At 44.2% G+C, this 26,801-nt stretch overlaps 1 protein-coding gene across 8 annotated transcripts in view; it reads right to left on the reverse strand.

Annotated features, from left to right (window-relative positions):
• The window catches only part of DIS3L2 (DIS3 like 3'-5' exoribonuclease 2), a 373,385-nt gene that overhangs the window by 107,819 nt on the left and 238,765 nt on the right, over positions 1-26,801 (reverse strand). For 7 of the 8 annotated variants that reach the window (XM_027118351.1, XM_027118355.1, XM_027118369.1 and 4 more), the window contains one exon: positions 7,912-8,024. In XM_027118351.1, the coding sequence (XP_026974152.1) occupies positions 7,912-8,024 (113 nt within the window). Of the gene's footprint in view, positions 1-7,615; positions 7,705-7,911; positions 8,025-26,801 lie in introns of all 8 variants that reach the window. The other variant, XR_003435198.1, reaches the window with a different exon arrangement.

Raw genomic sequence — 26,801 nt, forward strand, 5'->3', positions numbered from 1 at the left:
TGTACAAATATCAGAGCTGTGCTCTCTGGAGGGCCAAGCTATGAGTGAGGTACCTATGAGTACTATGAGGGCCAAGCTATGAGTGAGGATTTTGATGTGGCTCCTTTGCCTGATGAGGCTGGTTATATATACTGAAAGGAGCCAGAGCGGAGGAAAAGTCACTCCCCAAAAAGCTTCAAAATAAAAACATATTTTTATTTAAGTATTATACATACACACACACACACACACACACACACACACACACACACACACACACACGTCATAAAGGAAAAGCTTGATGCATTCTCACAAACTGAACACTGGTGTCATCAGTGCCCAGATCAAGAATCATTAGAAGTTCCCCTACCAGATGGGCCCTTCCCGCACCCCCTCCCCCCATCCTGACTTCTAGCTTTGCTTGTTTTGGAACTTTATATAAATGGACTCATACAGTGTTTACTCTTGTGTCTGGTTTCCTTCACCATTATGTTTGTGTGTGGAGCTGTCATTTCTTCATTCTCGTTGTATTGCATCCCACTGAGTGAACATACCACAAATTATTTGTTCATCCTATAGCTGACGGTATTGAATAGCTTCTAGTTTTTTGGCTACTTTGCATAGTGTTGCAATGAACATTCTTACACATTCCTTTTGTAACACATGCATGCATTTCTGTTAGGTATATACCCAGAAGCAGAAATGCTGGGCCACAAAGTGTGTACATACATTCAACTTTAAAAGACACTGCCTGTCTTACTATGTTCAGACTGCTATAATAAAACTATCATAGACTGGGTGGTTTAAACAACACACACTTATTTCTCAGTGTTCTGGGGTTTGGAAGCCCAAGATCAAGGTGATGGCAGATTCAGTGTCTAGAGAGGGCCCGTTTCCTGGTTCACAGATGGTGCCTTCCTGCAGTATCCTCACATGGTGATGAGAGTGCTCTCTGGGGTCTCTTTTATATGGGCACTAATCCCATTCATGAGGGCTCCACCCTTGACCTAATCACCTCCCAAAGGCCCTGCCTCCTAAGATCATCACATTAGGGGTTAGGATTTCAAGATATGAATTTGAGGGGGACACAAACATTCAGCCCATAACACTATTAAACAGTTTTCCAAAGTGGTTGTACCAATTTGCCTTCCCCGCAGCAGTGAGAGTTCCCACTATTCCACATCCTCGTGGATACTTGGTGTTATCTGTCTTTATTTAAAAAAAATATTTGTTTGTTTGTTTGGCTGTGCTGGGTCTTAGTTGCGGCACGCGGGAACTTTGTTGCCGCATGTGGGATCTTTTTTTTTTTAGTTGCGGCATGTGGGATCTTTAGCTGCAGCATGCAGGATCTTTTAGTTGCAGCATGCAGGATCTTTTTGTTTTGTTTTGTTTTTAGTCATGGCATGTGGGATCTACTTCCCTGACCAGGGATTGAACCCAGGCCCCCTGCATTAGGAGCATGGAGTCTTAACCACTGGACCACCAGGGAAGTCCCTAAATGTCTTTATTTTAGCTATCCTGTGGGTTGTGCAGACTTCTGAGGTGGGAGCTGGGTTCCCTTTCTCACACCTTTCCTAGTAGAGTAAATGCCAATTAGCTGTGACATTCCCAGGTATCGCAAGCTAGAAGATACTTGGGCTCCCTGCCTCAGGCTGTCCATCAAGTGTTGGTAAGGTGGATACAATGTGGAGGAGCAGACATAGTTGGCAGGAAGCCACTGAGGGGGGTGAAGTTGGCAGGCCAGGGATTCAGTGACCGTTGGCACTTCCAAAGACCCAGAGTATTGGTACTAATAGACGGTTTGTGTGTACTGAAGAGGAGAGTCAAACAGCATCTTCCATATGAATGTCTTATGAGACCCAGGCTTGACTGACATAGTCCTTATTCCCATTCTTGGCCTATCAGAAATGCAAGATCCTCCTAAGTAACTCATGGTTCCTTAGGTACTCGCTGGCTACGCCATGCTACGGAAGCTCAGAAGTTGAGGCTACAGTTACTATGAATGAGGATATTAAACAAATGAGTGGAGACAACTGTGGACAAGGAATGCCATCAGTAGAAAGGGGTGTAACAGTAACAATAATTCTTCTAGTCCCAGGTTAACAGGTCTTGTCTGGTTGTGAGTGAAGGTTAGGTGGATATGAACTTGAAAAATGTTGAACAGGCCCTGCAAAAATATAAACACAAACTAAAGGCCAGCACTGTCCATATGGATAACAATGGAATGGTGATGGCTCCAGCTTCATGGCCATGGGAGGGGAGGTTAGGGAGGAAGCCTCATGTCCTGATGTTCAGTGATATGTGTGGGTAACACGTTTGTGCTGCATTCCCTTAAGCCATGTATATCCGCCCACAGCTTGGGCACAGGTGCCGTAGACATTGTGAGGGATGGGGGTCAAACAGAAGTTCTTAACGCAGCATTTAGGTTTGAACAGGTCACAGAGGCCAGATAGGGGCATAGTTGCTCTGAAACAAGCTAAGTCATTGGGGTAGATGACTGCTCAGATGAGGATAAAGCTTTCCATTCTTATTGAGAGACGACTGAAAGTTCTGGACCTTTTAGGTATCACTGTGCACAGAGGTCACCTATCACTGGTAATACCCTGTTAATTATAACTGGGTTTGGATGATCATGCAGCTTCTGACCCAGAATTTCACAGCTTAATAATCAACTCCATCTCCCTCTCCTCCTGTATTCTCATTTCTGGAATGGCCGAAAATACCTACACGGTGGTTCTGAGCACCCAGTGTAAATGGCAGGCAAAGCTGAACCCCTGAAGAAAGCAGATGTCCAATTCTCGGGGAGCAGGTGGAGCTCTAGGGTTTTGATTACATGTTCTAGGCTGCAGTGATCCAGAAAGTACTGTTATGGGGCAGGGGAGAGGAGGTGCTAGGTTTCCCTGGGGAGGGCCTCCACTGGATTGAACAGATGATAGCTCTGGCTCCCATTTGGGACAATGCACATCAGAGCCAGCACTCTCTGGAGAGGGTGTAGAGGCTTCCAGACAGGACAACCTCCACCATGGGGTTGAGGACATCACTGTCAACCAATGGCTGACCAAGATGGTGGAGCCAAACTTGGGCCAGAGGCCACAGGATCCCCAGCCCCTAAAGGACATGGCTGCAGTCAAGGCCTAGAAGAGTCCCATTCTCCCCCTGCCTTTAAAATAAAAAAATAAAAAAAAAAAGACTTTATTTTTTTAGAGCTGTTTTAGGTTTACAAAAAAATTGAGCAGAAGTTACAGAGATTTCCCATATCCCCCCCGCCCCCCACCCCATGCACAGTCCCATTATCAACATTCCTACCAGAGTGGTCCATTTGTTATAACTAATGAATCTGCACTGACATATCATTATCACCCGAAGTCCATAGTTTACATTAGGGGTCATTCTTGGTGTTTCACATTCTATGAATTTGGACAAATGTATAATGAGAAGTACCTACCATTATAGTACCATAGAGAGTAGTTTCACTTCCTAAAAATCCTCTGTGCTCTACTTACTCATCCCTCCCTCTCTGCTAGTCCCTGGCGGTTGCTGATCTTTTCACTGCCTTCATAATTTTCACTTTTCTAGAAAGTCATATAGTTGGGATCTTACAGTATGTAGCCTTTGAAGATTGGCTTCTTTCACTTAATAATTTATATTTAAGGTTCCTATGGAGGAACCATATCTTTTCATGGCTTGATAGTTGGTTTCTTTTTAGTGCCAAATAATATTCCATTGTTTGGATGTACCACAGTTTATCCATTCACCTACTGATGGACATTTTGGAGGTTGCTTCCAAATTTTAGAAAATAAGAATAAAGCTGGGCTTCCCTGGTGGCGCAGTAGTTGAGAGTCCGCCTGCCGATGCAGGGGACATGAGTTCGTGCCCCAGTCCGGGAAGATCCCACATGCCGTGGAGCGGCTGGGCCCATGAGCCGTGGCCGCTGAGCCTGCGCGTCCGGAGCCTGTGCTCCGCAACGGGAGAGGCCACAACAGTGAGAGGCCTGCGTACCGCAAAAAAAAAAAAAAAAAAAAAAAAAAGAATAAAGCTGTTATAAACACCCATGTGCAGATTTTTGCATGGACATACATTTTGAACTCCTTCGGGGTGAAAACAAAGAGTGCAATTACTAGATCATATGGTAAAAATATGTTTAGTTTTATAAGAAACTGCCAAACTCTCTTCCAAACTGGCTGCACCATTTTGCATTGTCATAAGCAATGAATGCGTTCCGGTTGCTCCACATCTTTACCAGCATTTGGTGTTGTCAGTGTTCTGGACCTTGGCCAGTCTAATAGGAGTGTAGTAGCATCATTACTATTTTAGTTTACATTCCTCTAATGACATACGATGTGGAGCATCTTTGCATACATTTATTTGCCATCTGTATACCTTCTTTGGTGAAATATCTATTAAGGTCTTTTGCCTGTTCTCAAATGGGTTGCTCATTTCTTTATTGTTGAATTTTAAGAGTACTCTGTACATTTTGGCTAATAGTCCTTTATCAGATGTGTCTTTTGCAAATTTCCCCAAGTCTATGGCTTACCTTTTCATTCTCTTGACAGTGTCTTTTGCAGAGCATAAATTTTTAATTTTAATTAAGTCCAGATTATCAATTCTTTCTTTCATAGATTGTGCCCTTGGTGTTGTATCTAAAAGGTCATTGCTGGACTTCCCTGGTGGCGCAGTGGTTAAGAATCGCCTGCCAATGCAGGGGACATGGGTTCGATCCCTGGTCTGGGAAGATCCCACATGCCGTGGAGCAGCTAAGCCCATGCGCCACAACTACTGAGCCCACGCACCACAACTACTGAAGCTTGCCCACCCTAGAGTCCGTGTGCTGCAACTACTGAGCCCATGTGCTGCAACTACTGAGCCCATGTGCTGCAACTACTGAAGCCCTCACGCCTAGAGTCCGTGCTCTGCAACAAGAGAAGCCACTGCAATGAGAAGCCTGCACACCGCAATGAAGAGTAGCCCCTGCTTGCCACAACTAGAGAAAGACTGCGCGCTGCGATGAAGACCCAATGCAGCCAAAAATAAGTAAATGTAAAATAAATAAATAAAATAAATAAATAAATAGTCATTGCCAAACCAAGGGCATCTAAAATTTCTCCAATGTTATCTTCTAGGAGTTTTATAGTTTTACATTTCACATTGAGGTCTGTGATTCGTTTTGAGTTAATTTTTGTCTCTTCCCTTCTGAGAGGTTAGTTATTGGGGTGGACAGGTTGGAAACGTGAGAGGAACTTGGTAAATGCTAGAAATCCTAGGAACTTTTGGACTGTCCTGGAAGACTTCTGTTCTAGAACTGCCAACACCTTTGTGGGCACCACATAGGCACTTTGCTGGAAATGGAGTCCAGGGATTCTAGAACATACCCCTCCTGAGGCCGGCATGAAGACTGCTGGTGTAAGTGGTCCGGGACCATGTATGTAAGTGGGGGCGTAATGGATCTGTACAAGGCAGGGTTGGGGAAATGAATGATGATTCCACTGTGCAGCAACCCTTCTGTTCAGTAGAGATTCTGTGCTTTTATTGCTAGTAGACGGCCGGGCCACTCAAAGGCCAAATGACATGGTCTGTTGGACCTGGCAGAGGTATGTATGGAAGTCCATCTTCCACATGTCACACATGCCACCAGGTATGGCTGAGGTGCCAGGAGTCCTAATACTGTGCCTCAGAGGACAGCAACAGAAGGTCTTGGGTTTATGGAATGGGTGAAAACCTTAGATGATGGCCGTGTTGAAGCTGTGGTAGTTCTGGCAGAAGTGGGCTCCACAGGCAAGAGGGAGAGGCTAAGAAACCCTTGACAGAAGTTGGTGCCTCTATTTGTAGAGAGCCTTGGTTTCAGACTTGGAATGAAATTATGCCGTAACAGTTGGGTGAACTTACAAGCCTTGGGCCCCAGGCCAATCATGCATTTGGAATATGGTTCCTCTGTCTTTGTGTCTGAATAGACCCCTGGCAGATGGTATATTCCAGGAAATGATGTGATGGGGAGGTGGTAGGTATGGCGGTGGTGCCACAGGGTCATCCAGGAGAACCGATGTGAAGTAGTCAGTGACCGTTTTCAGATCTCTAGCTAGGAAAAGAAAACAGCCCAGGAGAACACTGCCTCTTAAAAAGATCTGCTACCACCCTTAGCATTGCCAAGATGACACTAGTCTTTCCCTACGGCCATGGCCCAGTCATAAAAGCATGGAGTCAGGTTCCTGGGACTCTAGGGGTGGGGTGTTTTCAGAGTGAGCAGCACACAGACCCCCCCAGTGGCCTCCTTGCCAGGGTCTAGACAGCACGTCCACAAAAGGGCCAGTGCATACCGGAAACCAGCAGGAAGCGGGGATGCGTGTGCTCAGGAGCATGAGCTTCCCAAGCCCCTGTCTGGAAGGGGTGGAAGTGAAGAGAGGCCAGCGATACCTAAGAGCAGGGGAATGCTGTCCTGCAGATGTGTCTCAGTGCTGTGCCAAGATCTGCAGGTTCATAAAGGTCAGGGGCTCGGAGAACCGCCTTTCCAGGGCCTCTCCAGGATCCCTATGCTGCTGGTGTTCTCAAACCTACAGCCTGGCACCCCACGAGATACTTCCATCCGGAGCAGGCAGCAGGCTGAATTTTCCCAGAAGTTAGAGAGGGAGGACCCCAAAGTACAGTGGCCTCCCAGGACATGCTGCGAGTGAGGGCAGTGCTCAGAGCCTGGCTTTTCCTCTGCCAGCTGTGTGGGCACACAGGCGTGCTGGCAGTGGGAGCTGCCAATCAGAGCAGGCAGTGGAGGGAGACTGGGTAGCTGTCTCCTTTCTCTAGGTGATGACGTTTGGAAGTTCCCAGAATGGAGCAGGTTTGGCACCTGGGCTGCTTTCTCGCCCCTGAGAGACGGGGCCAGGTGGAGGGCTCCCAGCTGCCAGAAGGCCATGGGATACGTGGGTAGACGGAGGGGATACAGCCCTCACCTAAGTGCAGTCAAAGTGCAAACATCAGAAGTCATGTCCAAGGGCATGGGAGGAGGGAAGGGTCAAGCCAGTTGTATGTAGCAATCCAAAACTGGATCACCGGGTTCAAGGAAGTTAGGAGGTGAAAGTCATGATACAGTCAGTGATGTAAGATGAGCCAAATGAGCAGATGAACAGACTGTCAAATGGAGGCGGGAGAAGCCTGGAGAGGAATTCATGAGCTTCAGTGGGGGAATAACTCAGGTGTGGTCTTTTATTCACCACCAGGCCTAGGGCAGTGCCTGGCGCTCATCATTAAGTACTTGTCAAAGGAGGTCTAGAGAGACTCGGTGACTTACCAAGAGAGGCAACATCAGGACTAAGAGGAAAAGCCCAGACTTGGCTCCCTTTGCTTCTGCACCTCTGGGATGTACCAGGTTACCTTGTAAAGGGCAGGTCAAGAGCAGATCAGCCCCCACTCTTTACACCAGAGTTCGAAACTTTTTCTTAAAAGGCCACTAGTAAATTTTCATTCCATTCTCCTACAGTAGTGTGACGTCACCTCAGACATTACGTAAATGAACAGGTGTGACTGTATGGCAATAAGACTTTACAAAAACTGTGACCGGTGTGGGCCGACTTTGCTGAGCCCCACTTTGGAACAGCAGTTTGAAAGTTCCTCGCTTCTTTCTGAAGCTGACCAGTTGTCTGAGCTACTTACATGGCAGGGCCAGTCTGAAGGCCTGAGATGAGTGCCTGTGTCCTGCCTTGAGAACGCCTCAGTCTGGCTCCTCTTGGACATACAAGGGCCTAACGGGAAAACATACAATAACCGAGGGCAAACACTTTTCCGGGGAAAACCATTTTTTAAAGATCTCATTAGATGTGAGAAAAGATGTTCAGACAAGATTGCTGTCCCTCATGGATGTTTTTAAGGAGAAACAAACAAACAAACAAAGGAAGATGATTAAATAGAAGCACATCTTTCAATCCAAGAAACTGGAAACTGATTTTTACCTTCTGAACCAAGTAGACACTTGTAGCTCTCTCAGCAGCCACTTTATCCAGACTGGATCCCTCAGGAACAAAGTAACTGACGTCAGCGATGTGAACTCCCACTTCAAAGTTGCCTGTAGATGCACAAGAAGGTTGATCAGCCTGGAATGGAAGGCAAGGGCAATCCCTCCTGGGAATCCATCCGGAGAAGGCATGTCCCTCCCAGAGGTCACAGGGCTTGGAGTACAGGCTGCCATTTTCAGGCTGGCCCGGTGCGCCACCTACCCACTGCGGTGTGAGCTATATTTACTTTCCTCATTGTACTGCCAACAGATGATGAGATTTTTATCCCATTAACCATTAACCATTTTTATCCCATTAATCATTTATCACATTAACCATTTTTACAAATGTTTACCATTTCTAAAGGCTTCTTGTCTTTGAGTAAACATCAGTAGACTTGTAAAAGAAGACTCATTTTGGATGACGGACAAATCCTTACAGCTCACTAGAAGGAGTTAATGCCTAAATCCTGCAGCCCCTGCCCCTGAAAGCACTGCCCTTCCTGTCTACCCCGGCCACAGCCTTTCCTCGGCCCCATGGCTGGCCTTCCTACCTCGATTCCACCCCCTCCCACCTAGCCCTCCACACTGTTGCTAACACCCCTCTCGTACCCATGGGTCTGCTGATGTCGCTCCTTAGCCTGTTACTCGTGCCCTTGCCCGGGCTCGCCTCAGTCCACCTCGCCAGCCTTATGGCTCATCCTCCACATCCTCTCCATGCAGCTGTCATGGGAAACTGCTTTCCATTCCCAGAACGTATCTTACCTCATCCCATTCAGATGCTTGCTTGGCTCATGCTTTTTCTTACGCTTGGGATAATAATCACAACAGGATCTGCCCATCAAAATCCTTCCTACCTTATAAGGGTCAACTGAAAGAGAATCCCAGGACAAGAAGAGATTCTCTGCCCTCTGTTAAAGCACCTAATCCATAACTGAAGATGCTTCTCGTCGTCTTCTCTTCAGAGCTTTCATCACTATCAGATATCACAGCACATCTTTATTGGCTCATGTGTTTACTGTCTGCCCCTACAGTGCAGGCTCCAGTAAGGCAGGGCCTTTTGTGTCAAGTCCACTGTTGTAGGCCCAGTGCCTAGAAGAATGCCTGACACACCATAGGCACTCAATGTTTGTCGAGTGAACGAATCAACAATTTGTTTGCCTACTGTGGTAAAAGACCTACTTTTTTTCCATTTTAGAATTGCCCTTTCCCTTCCTGGTGGAGTTGTTTTTTCAACAGACCCCGTCTTCTCTCTGAGTTCTACCAGAGACATGGTCAGATGACTCAGGCTGGTAGAATCATACCTAAAGTGGGCTTGGGGGCTGGTTAGGTTATACATTTAAGATTTCCTCTTGAACATCCCATCAATCATCTATCAGATGGAGTATATGTGATTATATGCACACAAAAATGCATATAATGGACAGAATATGGAAAAGAGTACACATGTGAAATGGCATATAGTTTGCAGAGGGGAAGCATAATGGGCAGACAGAAGCACACTGATGACACAAGCACAAAGGTGAACCTGCTGACAATTTAAGTATGTGCTTGATGGAATTCCGTTATACTCCATTCCTGTTCATAGTGATTGGTCTAGGCACAGGCATGTGACTCAAGTATCAAGAGATCTATTCTGAGCCTGTTTTCAGGGATTGATACAGGCTTCAGAAAAGAGGGTCTCTCTCCCAGGACCCTAGACAATAAGTCTGGAGCTGCCAACGAAACATTTTTGCCACATAATCATGCGAATATAGAAAATAATAGGTCTAAGAAATAAAGGGAGGATCATGATGACCTCATTTGAACTCCAGGATCCAGCTGAACTTGAATTCTCACTAAAAGAATCCTGACTGATTCCCAAGTTGACTCAGAAAGAGTTACTGACACGTCACCACTCTTTCCTCTGGTTACCTGGATAATCAGTCTTAAGGTATCTCACATTTTAGCCTCAAATTTTGTAGCCATTTATTGTCCTCCTATTCCTTCTTCACTGGGAGATGATTCTTCCCTGTTTTTAAAATGGAAAAATGTTTAAACTTGGGGCGGTTAAAATAAAAGGTTCAGGGATGGAAAAGAATTTAAGATTCCCCACTCTCATCTGTCTCACACTCCTACAGGGCAGCATTGGGTTTCTCCACCCAGTCCTGTAACACTAATACATTAGGGAAAACCCAAGTCCATCTAAGAAATACTGGCTGCTATGGGATAACAGAACAGACTTATTTCCCACAGAGGAGAGGGCTGTCTGGAAAGCTGAGGAAAACCAGCGTGGCTCAAAGTTCAGCTGCCTCATCATGTGAGCCATGCAGCTGTGTTGCTGGGTCACTGGGAGCAGTGAAACCTGCCCCGCAATGATCGAGGAACTCAACCCTAACAGAATTCGGCCAAGCGTCTCAGACGGCTCAACAACTCCCAGTTTTGATATTACAAGTATCTAAAGCCAACACTTGGAGAAGGTAAAACAAAGTGTCTTCTTCTGAAGTCAGGATTATCATGCACGAGCCCAACAGGTAAATAGTGACCAAAGGACAAGAGAAGGATTATTACATCATGATATAAACCATAATTTTAGATTCAGTCTGTGTGTTGTTACTACACATGAACTTTCTGTCCTTAGTCAAAATTGACAAACTGACAAAGAGTTCATTACAGGAGATAAAACATGAAGGGGGCCAATCCAAACATATTTGAGAGGCTTAAATTTCAGAATTCCCAGAAGAGCCTCTAAAACCAGCAAAGAGAAGCTCTCTTATTCTCTCCTTCGGACCTTTTTTATGGAAACCCTAAGTAAATATTTTATTACATATATTTACATAATGTGAACTTGCGGAACTCCTGAGGTAGTGGCACTGAAGTTTTTATTCTATGAAAGAGAAAATATAAATCCAAAAGGTTATGTAGTAAACGCTGCCAAAACACCCAGGACCCGTTTGAAGTTTGAAATGCGCTGTGTCTGCCATAGAAAATTATACTTCGAACATTTACATTAAAAAATATTCATCTACTGGGGTTAAGGTGAGTCCTGTGAGTTCTGAAGGGCTGGGGAAGCACAGGAAGGAAGAGTCCTCAAGGCCGGCCATGTCTGGCTCACTGTGCACAGGGCCCACAAACTTAAATACATGCAAATGTTCCTCTTTTTTTTCTTTTTTTTTTTTAAATTAATTAATTTTCTTGGCCACGTTGGGTCTTTGTTGTTGCGCGCAGGCTTTCTCTAGTTGCGGTGAGAGGGGGCTACTCGTCATTGCAGTACGCAGACTTCTCATTGCGGGGCCTTCTCTTATCGCAGAGCACAGGCTCTAGGCACAAGGGCTTTAGTTGCAGCATGCGGGCTCAGTAGTTGCGGCACGCGGGCCCTAGAGCACACAAGCTTCAGCAGTTGCGGCGCGTGGGCTCAGTAGCTGTGGCTCACGGGCTCTAGAGCGCAGGCTCAGTAGTTGTGGCGCACGGGCTTAGTTGCTCCGCGGCATGTGGGATCTTCCCAGACCAGGGATTGATCCCGTGTCCCCTGCGCCACCAGGGAAGTCCGCAAATGCTCCTGTGAATGAACTTGAGTGGACACCAGAACTGCTTCATCCAATTAAAGCACTAATAGGACGTAAATAGGGGCTTAAGAACCATCTCTTCTAAGCCAGCCTTCCAATCAGCTCAGCCCCATTTCAACTATGTCCCTGCCAGGTGGCCCCTGACATACCCCCGGCGAGGGGTCGGGGAGAGCTCACATCTTGAAGCTACTTGCTCTACTTCTGAAGGGCTCTGTTCGTGAGAAAGTGCTTCCTTACGTGGATCCACGATGCGTGGAAACGGAACCACTAGATTACTCTAGCACTGGGCATCCATAAGAGGACCCCTCTGTTTAAGGCACTCACAGTCTAATGGGGTTGGCAGATACACCAGTGTGGTGATAATATGGTATTACCAGTGCTATGACAGAGGAAGGTTGCAAAACCTCATTCTGTGGGAGCAAGTTGAGCTGAAATCTGTTTTTACTTCAGTGAGAACATGTGAAAGTGTTTTGTAATCTACAACAACTACATGAATGTAATTTTGACAATAATGATGATAAAAATGATAAGGATAGCAGTAGTGACCATTTATTTAATATCTCTTTGTGCCAGGGGCTCCACACACATTAATGTACCTTTGACAAGAGCCATATAAACCGTGTTTCACAAAGGAATCATCTGAGGCTCAGAGAGGCTCCATGTCACTTGTCCAAGGTTACCTCGCTAGTATGCAATAAACCCTGGATTCAAAACCAGGTCAGACTCAGAGCCTCTGTTCCTTTTATTACCACCCCCTGCCCCCCAACCACTGTCATGGTAACTCCAGGACAAGATAATACAACCCAATTCTTCATCTCAGTGGGTCACAGCTAGAAATCCCTCCCTATCTTTTATGATTCAATAGAAGCCACATTCTTGGCTATGAATTCAGAAGTCCTGTCAGAGACTTCTCCCAGCCCTGTTCCCAGCCACATCCTGGTTCCCACTGCCAATCTCTTTAGCCACTCGTAACAGGGACTCATTACAGAACAACCACTAAGCCGTCAACTCTAGTTCTATTTAATTATAACTCCTTAAGATCTAACAATTCCTTTCTACATTTCTAGTTTACAGTCATCTCTACCTGGTGGTAGAGTGACTGTCCTAAGTACCTGAAAGGGTCAAGGCTATTACAGGTGGGAAAGTATCACGCTTCCCTTACCAGGAGTGAGACCAGGGCCTTCCAGACTTCGGTCACTTGAGTTCACCTTTACCCACTGCTGAGATTGGACTGTGGTGACAGAGGCTCTTCTTGACCCAGTAGGGGCACCCCTTTTAATCCAGAATATAGGGGAACAACGTTGCTAAATATACCTCATTTAGCAAAAGCAAAAAATAATTGCTTCTGTCCAGGTCCCTAATGTCCAAACCTTTTCAGGCGTGTCTTGGCCTGACCTTCAGAGGGCATCTGGGGCCCGGCGATTTCTCCCTCCTCTGGCTCCAGGCCCCACTCTGGGTGCCTGCCCCCTCCCAGGCTCCTCTTCCTCTCCTTGCTCCTTACATGCTGGCATGCCCGGCTGCCTTCTCTTCCACCCTACCCTTTCCCCTGGGCTCTCATCCACTCCCAGGAGTTCAGGCAGCAATTCTCTGCTTTAGGCTCCTCAGTCGGTGCCGTCGGCCCAGACCTCTCTGAGCTCCAGACTGACGTACACAAGGGTCTACTGGGAACTGCCACTTAGCTGTCCCCTAGGCACCTCAGCCTCACGCCTCCAAAAGTCCCCACCTCCAGCAAAACCATTTCTCTCCCTGTGTTCTCCGTCCCAGGAAATGGGATCACCTCCACTAAACCAAAAAAGGCGCCGCAACTGCCCCAAACTGAAACACCCCAGGTTTGTCTTGGCCTGTGTCGATCCATCACTGAACTCCCCTCCCAAACATCTCTGAAATCTGCTCATCTCTCTTCTTCCCAATCACCACTTTAGTCAGGGCCACCACTGCTTCTTTCAAGGACCATCTAACAACCTGTGTGTGGCTCTCCCGCCATTTCTCAAACCCGTTTTCCACACTGAGGGTAGTGCTCTCTCCAAAATACAAGTCCCCGTGTCACTCCACTGCTTAAACCCTGCGGGGCCCTCACTGCCCCGGGCACGCAGCGCAGACCCGGCTTCCAAGGCCTTACTGGGCTGGCTTCTGCCACCGTTCCAGCCCCTCCGTCTTGTTTCCCCCCCCGCCCCCCCCCCCCCCCCCCCCCCGCACACTGTGCTCTATCACTGCTTCACAAAGAAGTAATGACAAAATTCTTTACCATGTGGGTCTGCCCTGGGCACGTTCAACTTTCCTGGCCCCAAGCCCTTAAGTGCCAGAAACTGTAACAGAACTTCTTAAGCTGCTCAAACCCATCAGGCTCCACACTCTTCTCCCTCAGGGTGTTTTTCCCGATTCTCTTCCTGACGACCTCCACCAGTTCTGCAGACCACTGTGTAAAGCCCACGCCCTCTGGCAGGCTTTCCCCGATGACCTAGACCAGGCTCCCCCCTCCCGACTTCTGTGTCTTCCTACGGCGTCTGACACCCTCCCTGCAGCCCTCCCCCGACCCCAACCCCCCACCACTCACTGCAAGGGGGCCCTGAGGTAGGTACCCCCTCCCCACCCCCCGTAAGGGGGAAGCATGAAGGGCGGCGGAAAGCCTGAGCGCACAGCTGGTATATGACATTTACTGAATGAATAAGAAAGTAAAAACATAGGGTAGATTTGTTGCCACTCCGGTTGAAAGGGCTTGTAAACCCTGCCTGGTCTAACCGTAGAGTTAGATCCCCATACCTCCCCACACCGGGTCTTCCCAGAGTGTGTCCAACTTTCGCTTGCACACCTGACGTGCCTGAGAAACCACTACTCGCTAGTATAGTCCACTCCACCCTCAGACAGCAACGACAATGTAAAAAAAAGTCTCCCCCGTAGAGCCAAAACACATCTTCCTAGAGTTCCCACTTGGTGGCCCAGTTCTACCCCATGGGGCCGCCCAGAACAAGCCCATCTCCTCAGGGGATAGCAGTCTGGCTTCGAGAAATGAGTGAAGTGGCAGATCTCTTCCAGCAGGGCAGGCTCTACTTTGGGGATAGCACCAGCTTTGAATGTTTACATAGTTAGCACGTAGCCCCCTGGATCTTCTCTCCTTCGGGCTAAGTAGCCATGTGGCTTGGCTGTGAGTCACTATCGTAATCCTCAACATCCTCCTCCCAAACATGCTCCTAATAACCACCTACATTCACTCAATTAGCCACTCAACACATACTTATTAGGCTGCTACTATGTGGCAGGTACTTTTTTTTCTAGGCCCTGGAGACATACAAGTAAACAAGACTGACAAGCTCCCTTCTCCTGTGGAGCTTACATTCTCGTGGGGAGAGAAAGACAATAAGCAAACAAATAAATGATAAGATTACTTACCATAGTAGAAAGGACTTTGAAGAAAATAAAACAGGGTTAGGGGACTTCCCTGGTGGTCCAGTGGTTAAGCATCTGCCTTCCAATGCAGGGGACGCAGGTTCGATCCCTGGTCGGGGAACTAAGATCCCACGTGCCGTGGAGCAACTAAGCCCATGCCCTACAACCGGAGAGCCAGTGTGCCGCAACTACTGAGCCCACGTGCCACAACTAGAGGGAAGCCCACATGCTGCAACGAAGAGCCCGCGTGCCACAACAAAAGATCCCGCATGCTGCAACAAAGATCCCATGTGCTGCAACTAAGACCCGATGCAGGCAAATAAATAAATATTAACAAATAATAATAATAAAAAAAATTTTTTTTAAAAAAACATACAACAGGTGAGGTGATGAGAATGCCTGGGACCTACCTCGGATTTAGTTTGGAAAGGTCTCTCTGAGGAAATAGACTGAGACCTGTGTATACAAAAAGGATGTCACATGATGACATGGGGGAGAGCATCCCAGGCAGGAGAACAACCAGAGCAGAGGTTTGAAGGTAGGAGCAAGCTGGGTGCATCTAAGGAACAGAAGACTGGAAAGGAGAGAACTGGAAGCTAAGAGGCTAGTGAGGTAGATGGTGGCCCAACAAGAGATGCCCTGATGGGCCTGGACGAAGCATTTAGATTTTATTTCAAGTACAGTGGGAAACCACTGGGGAGTTTTAAGCAGAGAAATGACATTAGCTGAATATACCACATTCACTTCCTCATGCTGTCAGTGCCTCATACTGCATACCATGGTTCTACGAATGCACCCGAGGTCACACTGGACTGAAAACAGCCTGAAGAAGACCACGATCTCTCAGGAATGGCACCGACAGGCAAACCAAGTCAAGCAATCCTTCAGTGACGTAATACGTTTGGTAAACAAAGGTAGATGATGAAAAGAAGCATGACCTACTAGACACACTGACACGTGCAACAGATATTGGGCTGCCTGGCCCACAGACTGCTTTCTATCCAGTCTGCATGACGGGAACACGCTGCTCTTGCTTGGGTCACCCTCTTGACCTTGTGGCCAGTTTTCCCAACAACGTGAGTCTTAAAAGAGTGAGAAAACAGCGTTCTGAGAGCTCAGAAAGGGTAATACAACCAAGAGGACTGAGAGCAAGGGACTTCCTGCTGTCCAGACATCCCCAGCAAGGAGGGGCCTCATGTAGGGCACCACATCCAGCCAGAATGCAGGTCCTGACCTTATTTTGATCCCACTGAATTTTAGAGACAGACTCCATCGCTGAGAAGCAATTGGGCTTGGATCACCTTGTGGTCACACAACAAACTCCATCTTTTAGTTGGGGTAAGCAAATTCCCTTTGACTTTGGTGGAAACACTGATTGGACTGCCAGGTAAGAGGGACACCTCAAACTCTGATGTCTTCCAGTTCTGTGTGGTATTTGGTTATGTAATCAAATGCAAAAGTTGACCACTGGTACAGCAAGCCATGGCAGAAGTCCATGGCCATGACGTGGTGATGGTTTGAGAATATTTCAAAAGCTTAAAAGGGGTCAATGTAAAAAATTCTGGGACAAGTAAATCTGAATGCATTGTAAGGTCCCCAGGCTTGAGAAGGGGGTTGTACAAGATGATTTCTTAGGTTCTCCTGAGGCCAGGATTTGAAGAGCCTGTGGACTGGTTTTTTTTTTGTATTTTCTTTTTGCCACCCAGCAAAGGGTTAATGAGGAGCGTTAGTTACAAACTCCTTAACTGGTGACCTCACCTTCTGGAACCAAGCAGCTTAGAGAACCTTTTTCCTTCATTATTACAAAGGGCTCTATCAATCTGCAAGTACTCAACTAAACTGCCCACACAGCAATTTTTGTCATGTTCAATCTAATTCTCAGGAATCTAAGTTTAAATTTATATGAACAGCATGGAAGAGGAACACCCAGGTAGTAAATTCCACTTTTCCCCTTCCAAATGATTTGAGCGATGGCCTCCTTCATTAACAGGAAAGGAATGAGGAGCTGAACATGTGAGGCTGGCACACCCAACGTCTGGGAACTTCCAGGAGCGGGGAAAGCCCAGGTCAGCCGGTCAGACCTGCGACAGGGAGCCGAGCACCGGCTCATGAGAAGTTCTGAGTGCAGGAGGGCAGGCGTTTGATCCCTCCTCATTGCCAAAAGAGAGTGAAGTCAGAAGGGCCGAGAAGGACCTTCGAAGGCAGTTACGAAGTTAGCAGGTCCACGTAAGGGCTGGGAGTGGGGCGTGGGGTACGTGGGATGTGATTGGGGTGGACTGGCCATGGCTTCAGGGTTGACGGGGCTGCAAGAGGGAAACAAGGGGTTTCATTATACTGTTCTGTCTGCTTTTGTGCATGTTCAACATTCTCTATCCAAAAATTAAAAAAAAAAAGGTTTGTAGAGGTTGAAGTCAGGAAAGAAAAAAGTTGAAAAAGTAAAAATCCAGTTAAGTAAAACTAGCTACAAGTTTTAAAAGAAAGACAAGCCAACAGAGGCAGGAGAGGGTCACCACTTACGAAGAACAGAATTAAAATGTCCCCAGTGATGATCTCTGGAGGCTGAGGATATGGGGACCGTTCCTTTCTACATCATACACATTTGTAATGTTTCCAGCTTTCAAAGGCTGGAAAAGGAATAAAGATAAAAAGTATAAAATAAAAAATGTAAACTGGCTTAAAAATGACTGGAAAGAAATATATCAAGATGGTAACAATGGTTTTCTCTGAGTGGTAGGATTATAACTTTCTCTTTCTGCTTATATATAAATTCTAATTTTTATATCATAAATGGGTTACTTGTTTCACTGTTTTGGGTTTTTTAAAATAAAGAAACACCAACAAAGTGCTGTGTTCCCCCTCAGCACCCACCCTATCCCTGATGCCCCACCACACAGCAAGAGAAAAGCACCACTGGCCACCCCAGGCAGTAGGCAGCAAAGAGCAGGTAGCAGCTCATCGGCCACCTGTCCCGGAGGATAACGGCAGCTCAGCACTTTGCAGGCAAGTTCTATGAAGGTGAGCTCAGTAAATGAAGTAGCAGGAACTGGTCATACCCCACGTCTGCTGAATAGGAAACCACTATTTCCATGCCAGAAATGTGACTCCAGTTTGTAGCAGCCTGAGGCTTCTGCCACCACTTTAGAGGTTCAGTGCGTATGGTCACCATGAAGAACCTATTTCTCTTGCCTGCAGGAGCGCAGCGAGGCTTGCAGGATTCCAGCAGACTGGCTTCCCAAAGATGTAAGTTTGAAAACCAAATTTCAGCATGTTTTCACACTCAACTGTGGATTTCTCTATTTTTAAAAAGCCTCTCTATTAACAAAACAATTACTAGACTCTTAAAAGCCAAATTTAAAAGAGATGTACAGTTTTCAAATATAAACATCTATGCGTATTTAAATGCCTATTCACAAAATGTTAACTTATGAACAACTGCTTAATCCAATCCCAAACTCCCTTTCAGCTAAAATTAAAGCAACTTTCATAGTTACCTTGAATTCTGAGATGTAAAAGCTTCTAAAAGCTTTATATCCTGGTGACAAAACCCCTTAGTGGCTTTTCTCTCATTCTGGGCAAGTCTGTTTGGGTTTGTTATTTTTTCACCATACCTAATCAGCTCTTTTGGGATCTAATTACTCAGTTTCATTAATTAATCTCTTTGCATTAAGGAGAAACTTTTCTAATTCCCTAAAGCTTCACAAAAGTTAAGCAAAAATTATATCTATAACTTATGCACATTCATGATATGAATCCACCATACTGGTTCTCCCACAACAATAGCATACCAACTGCCTGCTTGTTAGAGCACTTCATCTGTGTTAATTCACTCTATGCTCCCAATACTATGACACAGATTTCTTTCTACAGATGAGGAAACTGAGGCCCACGCAGGTCAGACTCCCAAAACTAAGCTCTTAACCCTTACTTTATGGGATGTGCCTGCCCCTTAGTGCCAGGTACTTGACTAACTTATAATTGCTTCTTTCTCAACTCCTGTAGGCTATGAGCACTCTCAATGTAACATTTAAAAAGGATTATACGGTGACTTTGCAGAACACACATTTTAAGACCGTGTATGGGAACAATACATATTCACCGAAATAAAAACCCTGTCACACACTCCGGTAACAAACGGTCACTTTCTATTTTTAAATTATCCATGTATCAATTGCGGTTATGACTCAGTTTTCATATAAAATATCCTGAACGGCTAAATCTTCTAGTTAACTAAATGCCAATCCTTTAATCATCAATTGTTCATAGTTTTAGTACTTCTGGATGGAAATCCTCTATAAATGTATTACATACTTCCTTTTCTTAATAGCAGTATATAATTCAATATTAATAACTTAGTGGCACTAAAATGAACATTTCTTTTGCATTTTGCAATAGATGCTGGTGTGGTACAGTAGGGCAAAGATGTCCCGTCCTCAGGACACACTCTCAAATTCACTTGTCACCTCCATCACTAAAATGGAGTAAAGACTCTTCAGATGCACAACCTCCTGGCCAATTATAACAACAGTTATCACTGATTAGACCTGGCAAATGGAAGATATTCAACTGTTTCTTGATTAAATGAATCAGCTTCACATAAGTTTTATGGAGTATGTACTATTAATATTCATATTTTACAGATGAAAACATTCAGGCTCAGAGAGGTTAGACAATTTGCCCGATGTCACACAGTAAACATCAGAGCTAGGATTAGAGCATTGTTGGACTCCCGTATCAGTGTTCTTAACTATCATGCCATAGGGCCACACGGTACAGCCTTTTCCTATGGGGTTTTTATCATTCCACAGTTATCAGTATCCCTTGGCTTTTGGTTTCATAGCAGCTTGAGATTTCATTCATATACAATTCACTCAAAGTGTACAATCCAATGGTTTTTAGTGTATTCAGAGCTGCACAACCAACACCATACTCAATTTTAGAACATTTCATCACCCTAAGAGAAACTCCATATCTGTTTGTAGTCACTCCCTATTTCTCCCCAACCTTCCTAACCACAGGCAACCACTAATCTATTTTCTGTCTGTGTAGATGTGTCTATTCTGGACACCTCATTTGAATGGAATCTTATGATACGTGTACAGTCTTTTGTGATTGTCTTTCACCTAGCATAATGTTTTCCAGGTTCCTTCATGTTGTAGCCTGCATCAGTACTTCATTTCTTTCCATGGCTGAATATATTTCATAGACATTTGGGTTGTTTCCACTTTTGGGGTACTCCTTCGCTCTTTAAAATAAACTTTTTTTTTGAGGCATAAAATACATAAAGTATACAAACCTTAAGCATGCAGTTCAGTGAATTTTTATAAAGTGAACACCCCCCTCCCCCACCAGTTCAAGAAATAGAACATAATCAGAATTCCAGAAGCTTCTCTTGTGCCTCCTCAGTCTCTATACTCACCAAAGATAACTGCTTTTTCTGACCTCTGTAATCTATAACCATAGGTCAGTTCTGCCTCTCTTTGCACTTTACATAAATGGATTAGTACAGTATGTATTTTGTGTGTGTGTATCTGGCTTCTTTTGCTCAATGTTTTATTTTTTTTTTTGCGGTACGCAGGCCTCTCACTATTGTGGCCTCTCCCGTTGCGGAGCACAGGTTCCGGACGCGCAGGCTCAGTGGCCATGGCTCACGGGCCCAGCCACTCCGCGGCATGTGGGATCTTCCCGGACCGGGGCACGAACCCGTGTCCCCTGCATCGGCAGGCAGACTCCCAACCAGTGCGCCACCAGAGAAGCCCGCTCAATGTGTTTTTGAGATTCATCCATGTTGCGTCTGAATTTACTCTGTACCATTGCTGTGGAGTATTCCATTGTAAGAGTATAGCACAATTTATCCATTTTGTTGTTGATAGAGACTTGGGTTGTTTTTAGTTTTCCCTATTATGAATAATGCTGTTATGAGCATTCTTCTACATATGTACTCCTTTCTGTTGGGTATTCATCTAAGAATGAAACTGCTGGGTCATGGAGTATGAATCTATTCAGCTCTATTACATACTGTACAACAGTTTTTCAAAGTAGATGTACCTGACTTTTCCCTTACTCAGTGTATGAGAGTTCTAATTGGTCCATATCCCCACTACATTTGGTATTGTCAATTTAAAAATTTTTTAGCTATTCTTATAGGAACATAGCAATATCTTATTGTGGTTTTAATTTCCATTTTCCCTGTGGACTAATGATATTAAGCATTTTTCATATGTTTTTGGCAGTTGGCTATCTTCTTTAGTAAAGTGCTTGTTCAGCTCTACATATTCTCAATAAGAGTCTTTTGCTGGAGATATATATATATATATAAAACAAATATCTTCTCTTTCTCTATGACTTGCCTTTTCACTATCTTAATGGTGTCTTTCGATGAACAGTTCTTAAATTTAATGAAATATAATTTATCACTCTTTTCCTTTAAGGTTAATGCTTTTTGTGTCCCACTTAAGAAATCTTTGCTAAGGTCATGAGTTTATTTTTCTATGTTATGTTCTAGAGAAGTGTTAACACTTCTGGAAGTATTAATGTTTTACCTTTCACACTATGAGCCACATGCAACTGATTTCTATGTATGGCGTGAAGTAGGAGTCAAAGTTCATGTTTTTTTTCCATATGGATATTCAATTGATCCAGCACCAGTGACAAACCCCTCCTTTCCTTACTACACTGCAGTGACACCTTTGTTGGAAACCAGGTGATCATACACGTGTGGGTCCGTTTCTGGATTCTCTATTCTGTTCCCACTTTGACTTTTGAACAGCAATTAAATATTTATCACTTCAGCATAAGCTTACTAAAATTCCGTATCAATTTTAATCTTTCCATTTTTATATTAATAATAATTTTTAGTGAGCACTTACTTTTTGTCTGGCCCAGTTCTAAGTACCAAGGATTATCTCATTTAATCTTCCAGGCAATTTAAAATTAGCCGTTATTATCCCTGTTTTACAGGGTGGGAAATGTGAGGCCTAGAGAGGTTAATTCTTACCTCCAGAATATGGGCTGTGCTCTTCTTATTTTGTTGTCACACTATCTACTTTTGTGGAAAAGCATCAGGAGCATATGCAACTTTAGGCATTTATTGCTAATACCTTTAAAGCTAGGTTGTGTTTTTGCAACAATAGGCACAAATGGAGCTTTGCTCCCTTAGCTTTTCATATACTCAGTATTTTGGAACTGCCAGACACCTGAGAAACTGTCTAGTCCAAACACATATATAGCTGGGGAAAGAGATTTTCAGAGAAATCACAGACATGCCCAAACTTACATGATGCAGTAGAGGCAAAGATGAGACAAGAACCCAGCTCTGCTCCTATTCCAGTGCTCTTTCTGGGACCACAACTGCCTCTCATCACGCAATGAGTGTGTTGGATCACTGAGGCTTCTTAGCTGGCTTCCAGGTTTACCTTGGTGCCAGATACTTGAGGATGCCTGAGTGGTGGGTGCCAGATTATCTTGGCTTTAATGAGCAAGGAAACTGGAACCAATCAGCAGAGCTGGAAGCAGATGAACAGGCCATAGTCCAAATTTGGTTTAACAAGGTGCACTGAGACATCCATGAAAAAAAGAGAATTTCCAAAGCCCAGACCCCACAGGAATCAGGCTAGCAAGATCTGAATGGAACATAGGAATAAGACTTAGAGGGGTGGGGCTGTGTCTCCACTTAATCTTTCCATTTCGATTCTGTGTCCTCAAAACAGGAACTCATTGGCAAGCATCCCAGAAGCCCACTTCGATGCCAGAGGCTTCGCATGACTATTCAGTTACTTGGATTTTTTGAGTCAAGGTACGATTCAGTAAAAAATGACCATACAACAAGGACAGTTAAAACTGTTCACTCACCAATGCCCCAGATGAATGGAGAAGACATGCACCTCCTTATGAGCTGATGGTTCTACAGAATTCTCCATTTCTCTTCCCAGGTTCATTATCAAGGGCCAGGCTATGAAAATAGGATTTGTCTGAGATCAAGTACTTGGGTTGCCTGGTATTTGCCTGAGGTCAGAATGCCCTCTGACATAAGCGACTGCAAGAGGAAACATCAGTGTTTCAAAACCAGGATTAGAAATGATTTTACAGAGGAGTGTAGGAGGAATAGTATTCGAAGCACCGGGCATCATAAAGATGTCAGAGACAAAACCCAGAAATGTATCCAAGTAGAAAACGGCCCTGAAGTGGAATTTTTCTTTTTCAAAATCTATGTTAGAGTTATCAGGGGTTCTCTTCTAGAATACAAGGAACAGATTTTAAAAACAATTTAATTTTTGATTAAATTAAATGTTGCACATAGTTTTTTTTGTTTTGCTTTTTTGTTTTTTGTTTGTTTTCTTGTTTTGGCCACACGACATGGCTTGCAGGATATCACTTCCCCAACCAGGGATCGAACCCGGGGCCCTGGCAGTGAGAGAACCGAGTCCTAACCACTGGACTACCAGGGAATTCCCATAAATCTTATTTTTAACCTACAGGTGGGCATATATTTCTAACAGCTAACAGATTAAATTTTCCTAATTATTGAATAAGTGTGAGTTGCCTCTTACAGTACAGTATTCGATATTTAGGAAGGCCATCCCTTTGAAACACGGTACTTCAGGGTTCAGTTTGTTGAAGTGAACGAAATGGGGAAAAGCATAACCAATGGGCTAAGAGAATATGAGGAGCTGAATCTGGGGGTTTAAATTAAGGTACTGAGTCTGAGATGAAGTCAAATTCCGAAAGGCTAGAGAAGGTCTGACACGAGAGATCAACTGCAAGACCAGTAGCTAGAAAGCTGAGGAAGACAACTCAAGGTGAGAAGAATGGTTGAAAGGAGGGGTCCAGTACAAAAAGGGCAGGCAAGCGCTAGGCTGCCTCCTGAGGGTCTCGGGAGAACAGAAGAACATACAGGATTTACATCTCTATACATGTATCTGTCCCCTTGGCCCTCCTTCAAGGCAGGACAGAAATGGAATTCCAGCAGGTCCATATAGCAAAGGGCCGAGATGCTCTCCCCATGGTGCTTGAAGTAAGACTCTGGATTGTAAAGCCTATTTCCCCACCCAATGACCTCAGTGACAAGAGCCTAGGATTCAGTCTTTCTATCCCTGGTCAATAGGGAGTTTGTGTGGGCATGGGGTATAAGGTGGGGTCCCACCTGAGTTAAGGATTGCAAAGAGTCCTTTGCAATAAAATACCCTGTGCAAGGTTAGAAGTGGTGCAGAGCACAAAGTGATGTAATGCTTTAAGTCACCTCAGGGGCCAGTGCTATGTATGTGGCAGGAGAGGAGCAGACTAGGTCTCCTACTAGATGTATACCCAAATGATCTCTGGCTTCTGTTAGTGTGCAGCAATTATACTGCCACTGTAGTGCACTGGCAAGACAATTCTCGTGCTGGGGCTTGCAGGGTGAGACACAGGCATATGCTTCTCTAAAGGAAATGAACCTTCCTAATGTTACTCTTTCTGGGAAGGGGCAAGTCCTCAGATGGGAAGTGCAAAATGAAAGAAGGAGGCCAAGGTGTCTTTCCAGAAGCTCTTAGGTCTAGACTTCTGAAGGGCAGACGTTGAGGTGTGGGCGCCCGGGTGATGCTCAGTGTGGGGACAGGTCAGAACCTAGGTGGGCCTGGATCTGGGAGCAGTGGAAAGCAGGACACTTCTTGATGCTTTGTTACTCTCCGTTGCTCCTCCTTTTGCTACCCTCTAAGGTTTAAGTAAAGTCCTGTTCAAAAGTCTAGTCTCAGTTGTGCTTGAGGTACTAAGCAAAGGATTATGGGCACCATACTTGGACCAAAGTGATGACAAGTCCTCTCGGCACCCAGGTCAGTGGGCAGAGGGAGTCATGGTTAGTAAGGAGGAAGGGGATGTCCAAATGGAGACTATCCACGTGGTCCAGCTGTCCTCCCCACCCGGGAATCATTCCTCTACTGCTAATCTCTGGTAATCTGAGTTTCTTTTATTAGACAAGGTAGTTTCCTTTTTGATGGTATCTTTGTAATAAAGGCTTTCAACCATTCTTGGCTCTCTGGTGAATAGCCTGTAGGTCAACATGGATCATATTTCAGAGTTAGGTACTCCTGGGTAGTATGAGGAAAGAAGCAGGGGTAGAAACCCAAAGTCCTATGTAAGGGGGTATTTCGTGTGGAAGGCAATGACAGAGGTAAACTCAGCCATGAGGAAATAGGTAACTCACTCAACCTTCAAGCATTAAGGAAACATGACATCAAGTATATTCTGATTTAGGCCATTCATCTGGCCACTAATCTGGGAGAGGGTAACAGAAGGTATTTAAGATTTCTAAACATACTGAATTTTTCTTAAGTTAAAAATGTCTGTGCACTTATTCTCATTTAACTGTATTGTGACCCAAGAACATGACCTGTATGATACCAATGACTTTTTGAAATATGCTTAATGCTTTAATACAAAGTCAATTTTTATATATGTTTTCTCTTGAGAAACACTTGAGAACACTGTGTAATCTTCATTTCTGGGTATTATACTTAGTTATTGGTTATTAGAGCTAGCTTGCTAACCGTGCTGTTCAAATTTTCTGTAGTTTTACTGAATTTCTGGTCTGTTTGAACTATCATTTCCTGGGAAAGGCATATTAAATTAACCCACTATGATGATGAATTTATCAATCTCTCCTCATATTTTTGTCAACTGTTGTTTTAATATATATTTTGAAGCTATAGCACTTGGTAATATGTTTAGACACTACCTTTTCTGATGAATTGATCCTTCTAATTATCATTTAGAGACTCTCTATACATTTAGTAATGTTTTCTATCTTAAAAGCTATTTGTCAGACATTATAAAAAATATACTAGCTTTCTTTTGCTTAGTACATTACTGGTATAGCTTTTCCCACCTTTTTACATTTAATCTTTGCGTCTTCATGTTTTAAGTGTGTGGTTATAAACAGCATATAGCTAGATTTCTCCAGTCTAACAGTCTTTGTTTTTTAGCTGCAGAGTTAAATTTGATGTGCTTATTAATTATTTTTTGGTACTTTAATATGTGCTTTTTACATGTCCTGTGCTCTCTACCACTTTGGAAGTTATTTACTGTATTTCTATTATTATTTAAAAGATATTCGAAACACTTATGGAACATGAACACTGTAACATATATGATATAAAATACAAAATAACACAGAAACTGAATATCAAAAAGTGTATCTTTATATGTTCCCAATTCGGTTATAACAGAATTAACATGCCAAATGTTTTTCAAACATTGATGATTTTTCAAAAAAGACCTTAATTAGACAATTAATAGCACTCTAATACTATAAAAATGAAAATGAGATCTAAGAGCAATGTTTGATATTTTGTTTCTACTTTTTAAGATTTACATTTTGGCAGGGCCAAAAGTGGAAACAGGAATTTTTGTTATTCAAGTAAATGAATTATGTGTTTTACTATGACATGCATGAAAGGCATTACAGAGTTTGGTTATTTGTCTTGTGCGTTTCTTTGGTGAGTAGAGGGAGCTTCTACTGCTACAGTTATAATAGATAATGCTCATAATTTGATTCAGTACTTGTACCCACAATTATGTTCTTGTAGCAAGTCATCTTCTCCCTTCCCCTTATCTCTGAACATTTTGTGAAGCTAATCTTTATAGGCTCAATTTTTTAAACTTTCTCCCTTTTTATTATAAGCACTTAAAGCTAGAAAATTTCCTCTAAGTGTTGCTTTAGCTGCACCCTTGCATGTTTCATAACTTTTCTGTATGTTTACTTTTACTAGAACTTTTATCTTTGGCAAATCTTTAAGGCTTTGGTTAAGAGTTAATTCTTCTGGAAAGGATATGCTTATGATTCTGACTGGTTTCTAGAAACATTGTCCATTTGGTGCCACTTTAAACTAGATACTTGGCTTGGAATTTTATGGGCCATGCAGGTAGTATTAATTCAGGTCCTGAGCAAACT

This window comes from Aethalodelphis obliquidens, unplaced genomic scaffold (genome assembly GCF_003676395.1).
Source record: "Aethalodelphis obliquidens isolate GAN/ISIS:26980383/991018 unplaced genomic scaffold, ASM367639v1 scaffold2, whole genome shotgun sequence".
In the NCBI taxonomy this organism is placed as follows: Eukaryota; Metazoa; Chordata; class Mammalia; order Artiodactyla; family Delphinidae; genus Aethalodelphis; species Aethalodelphis obliquidens.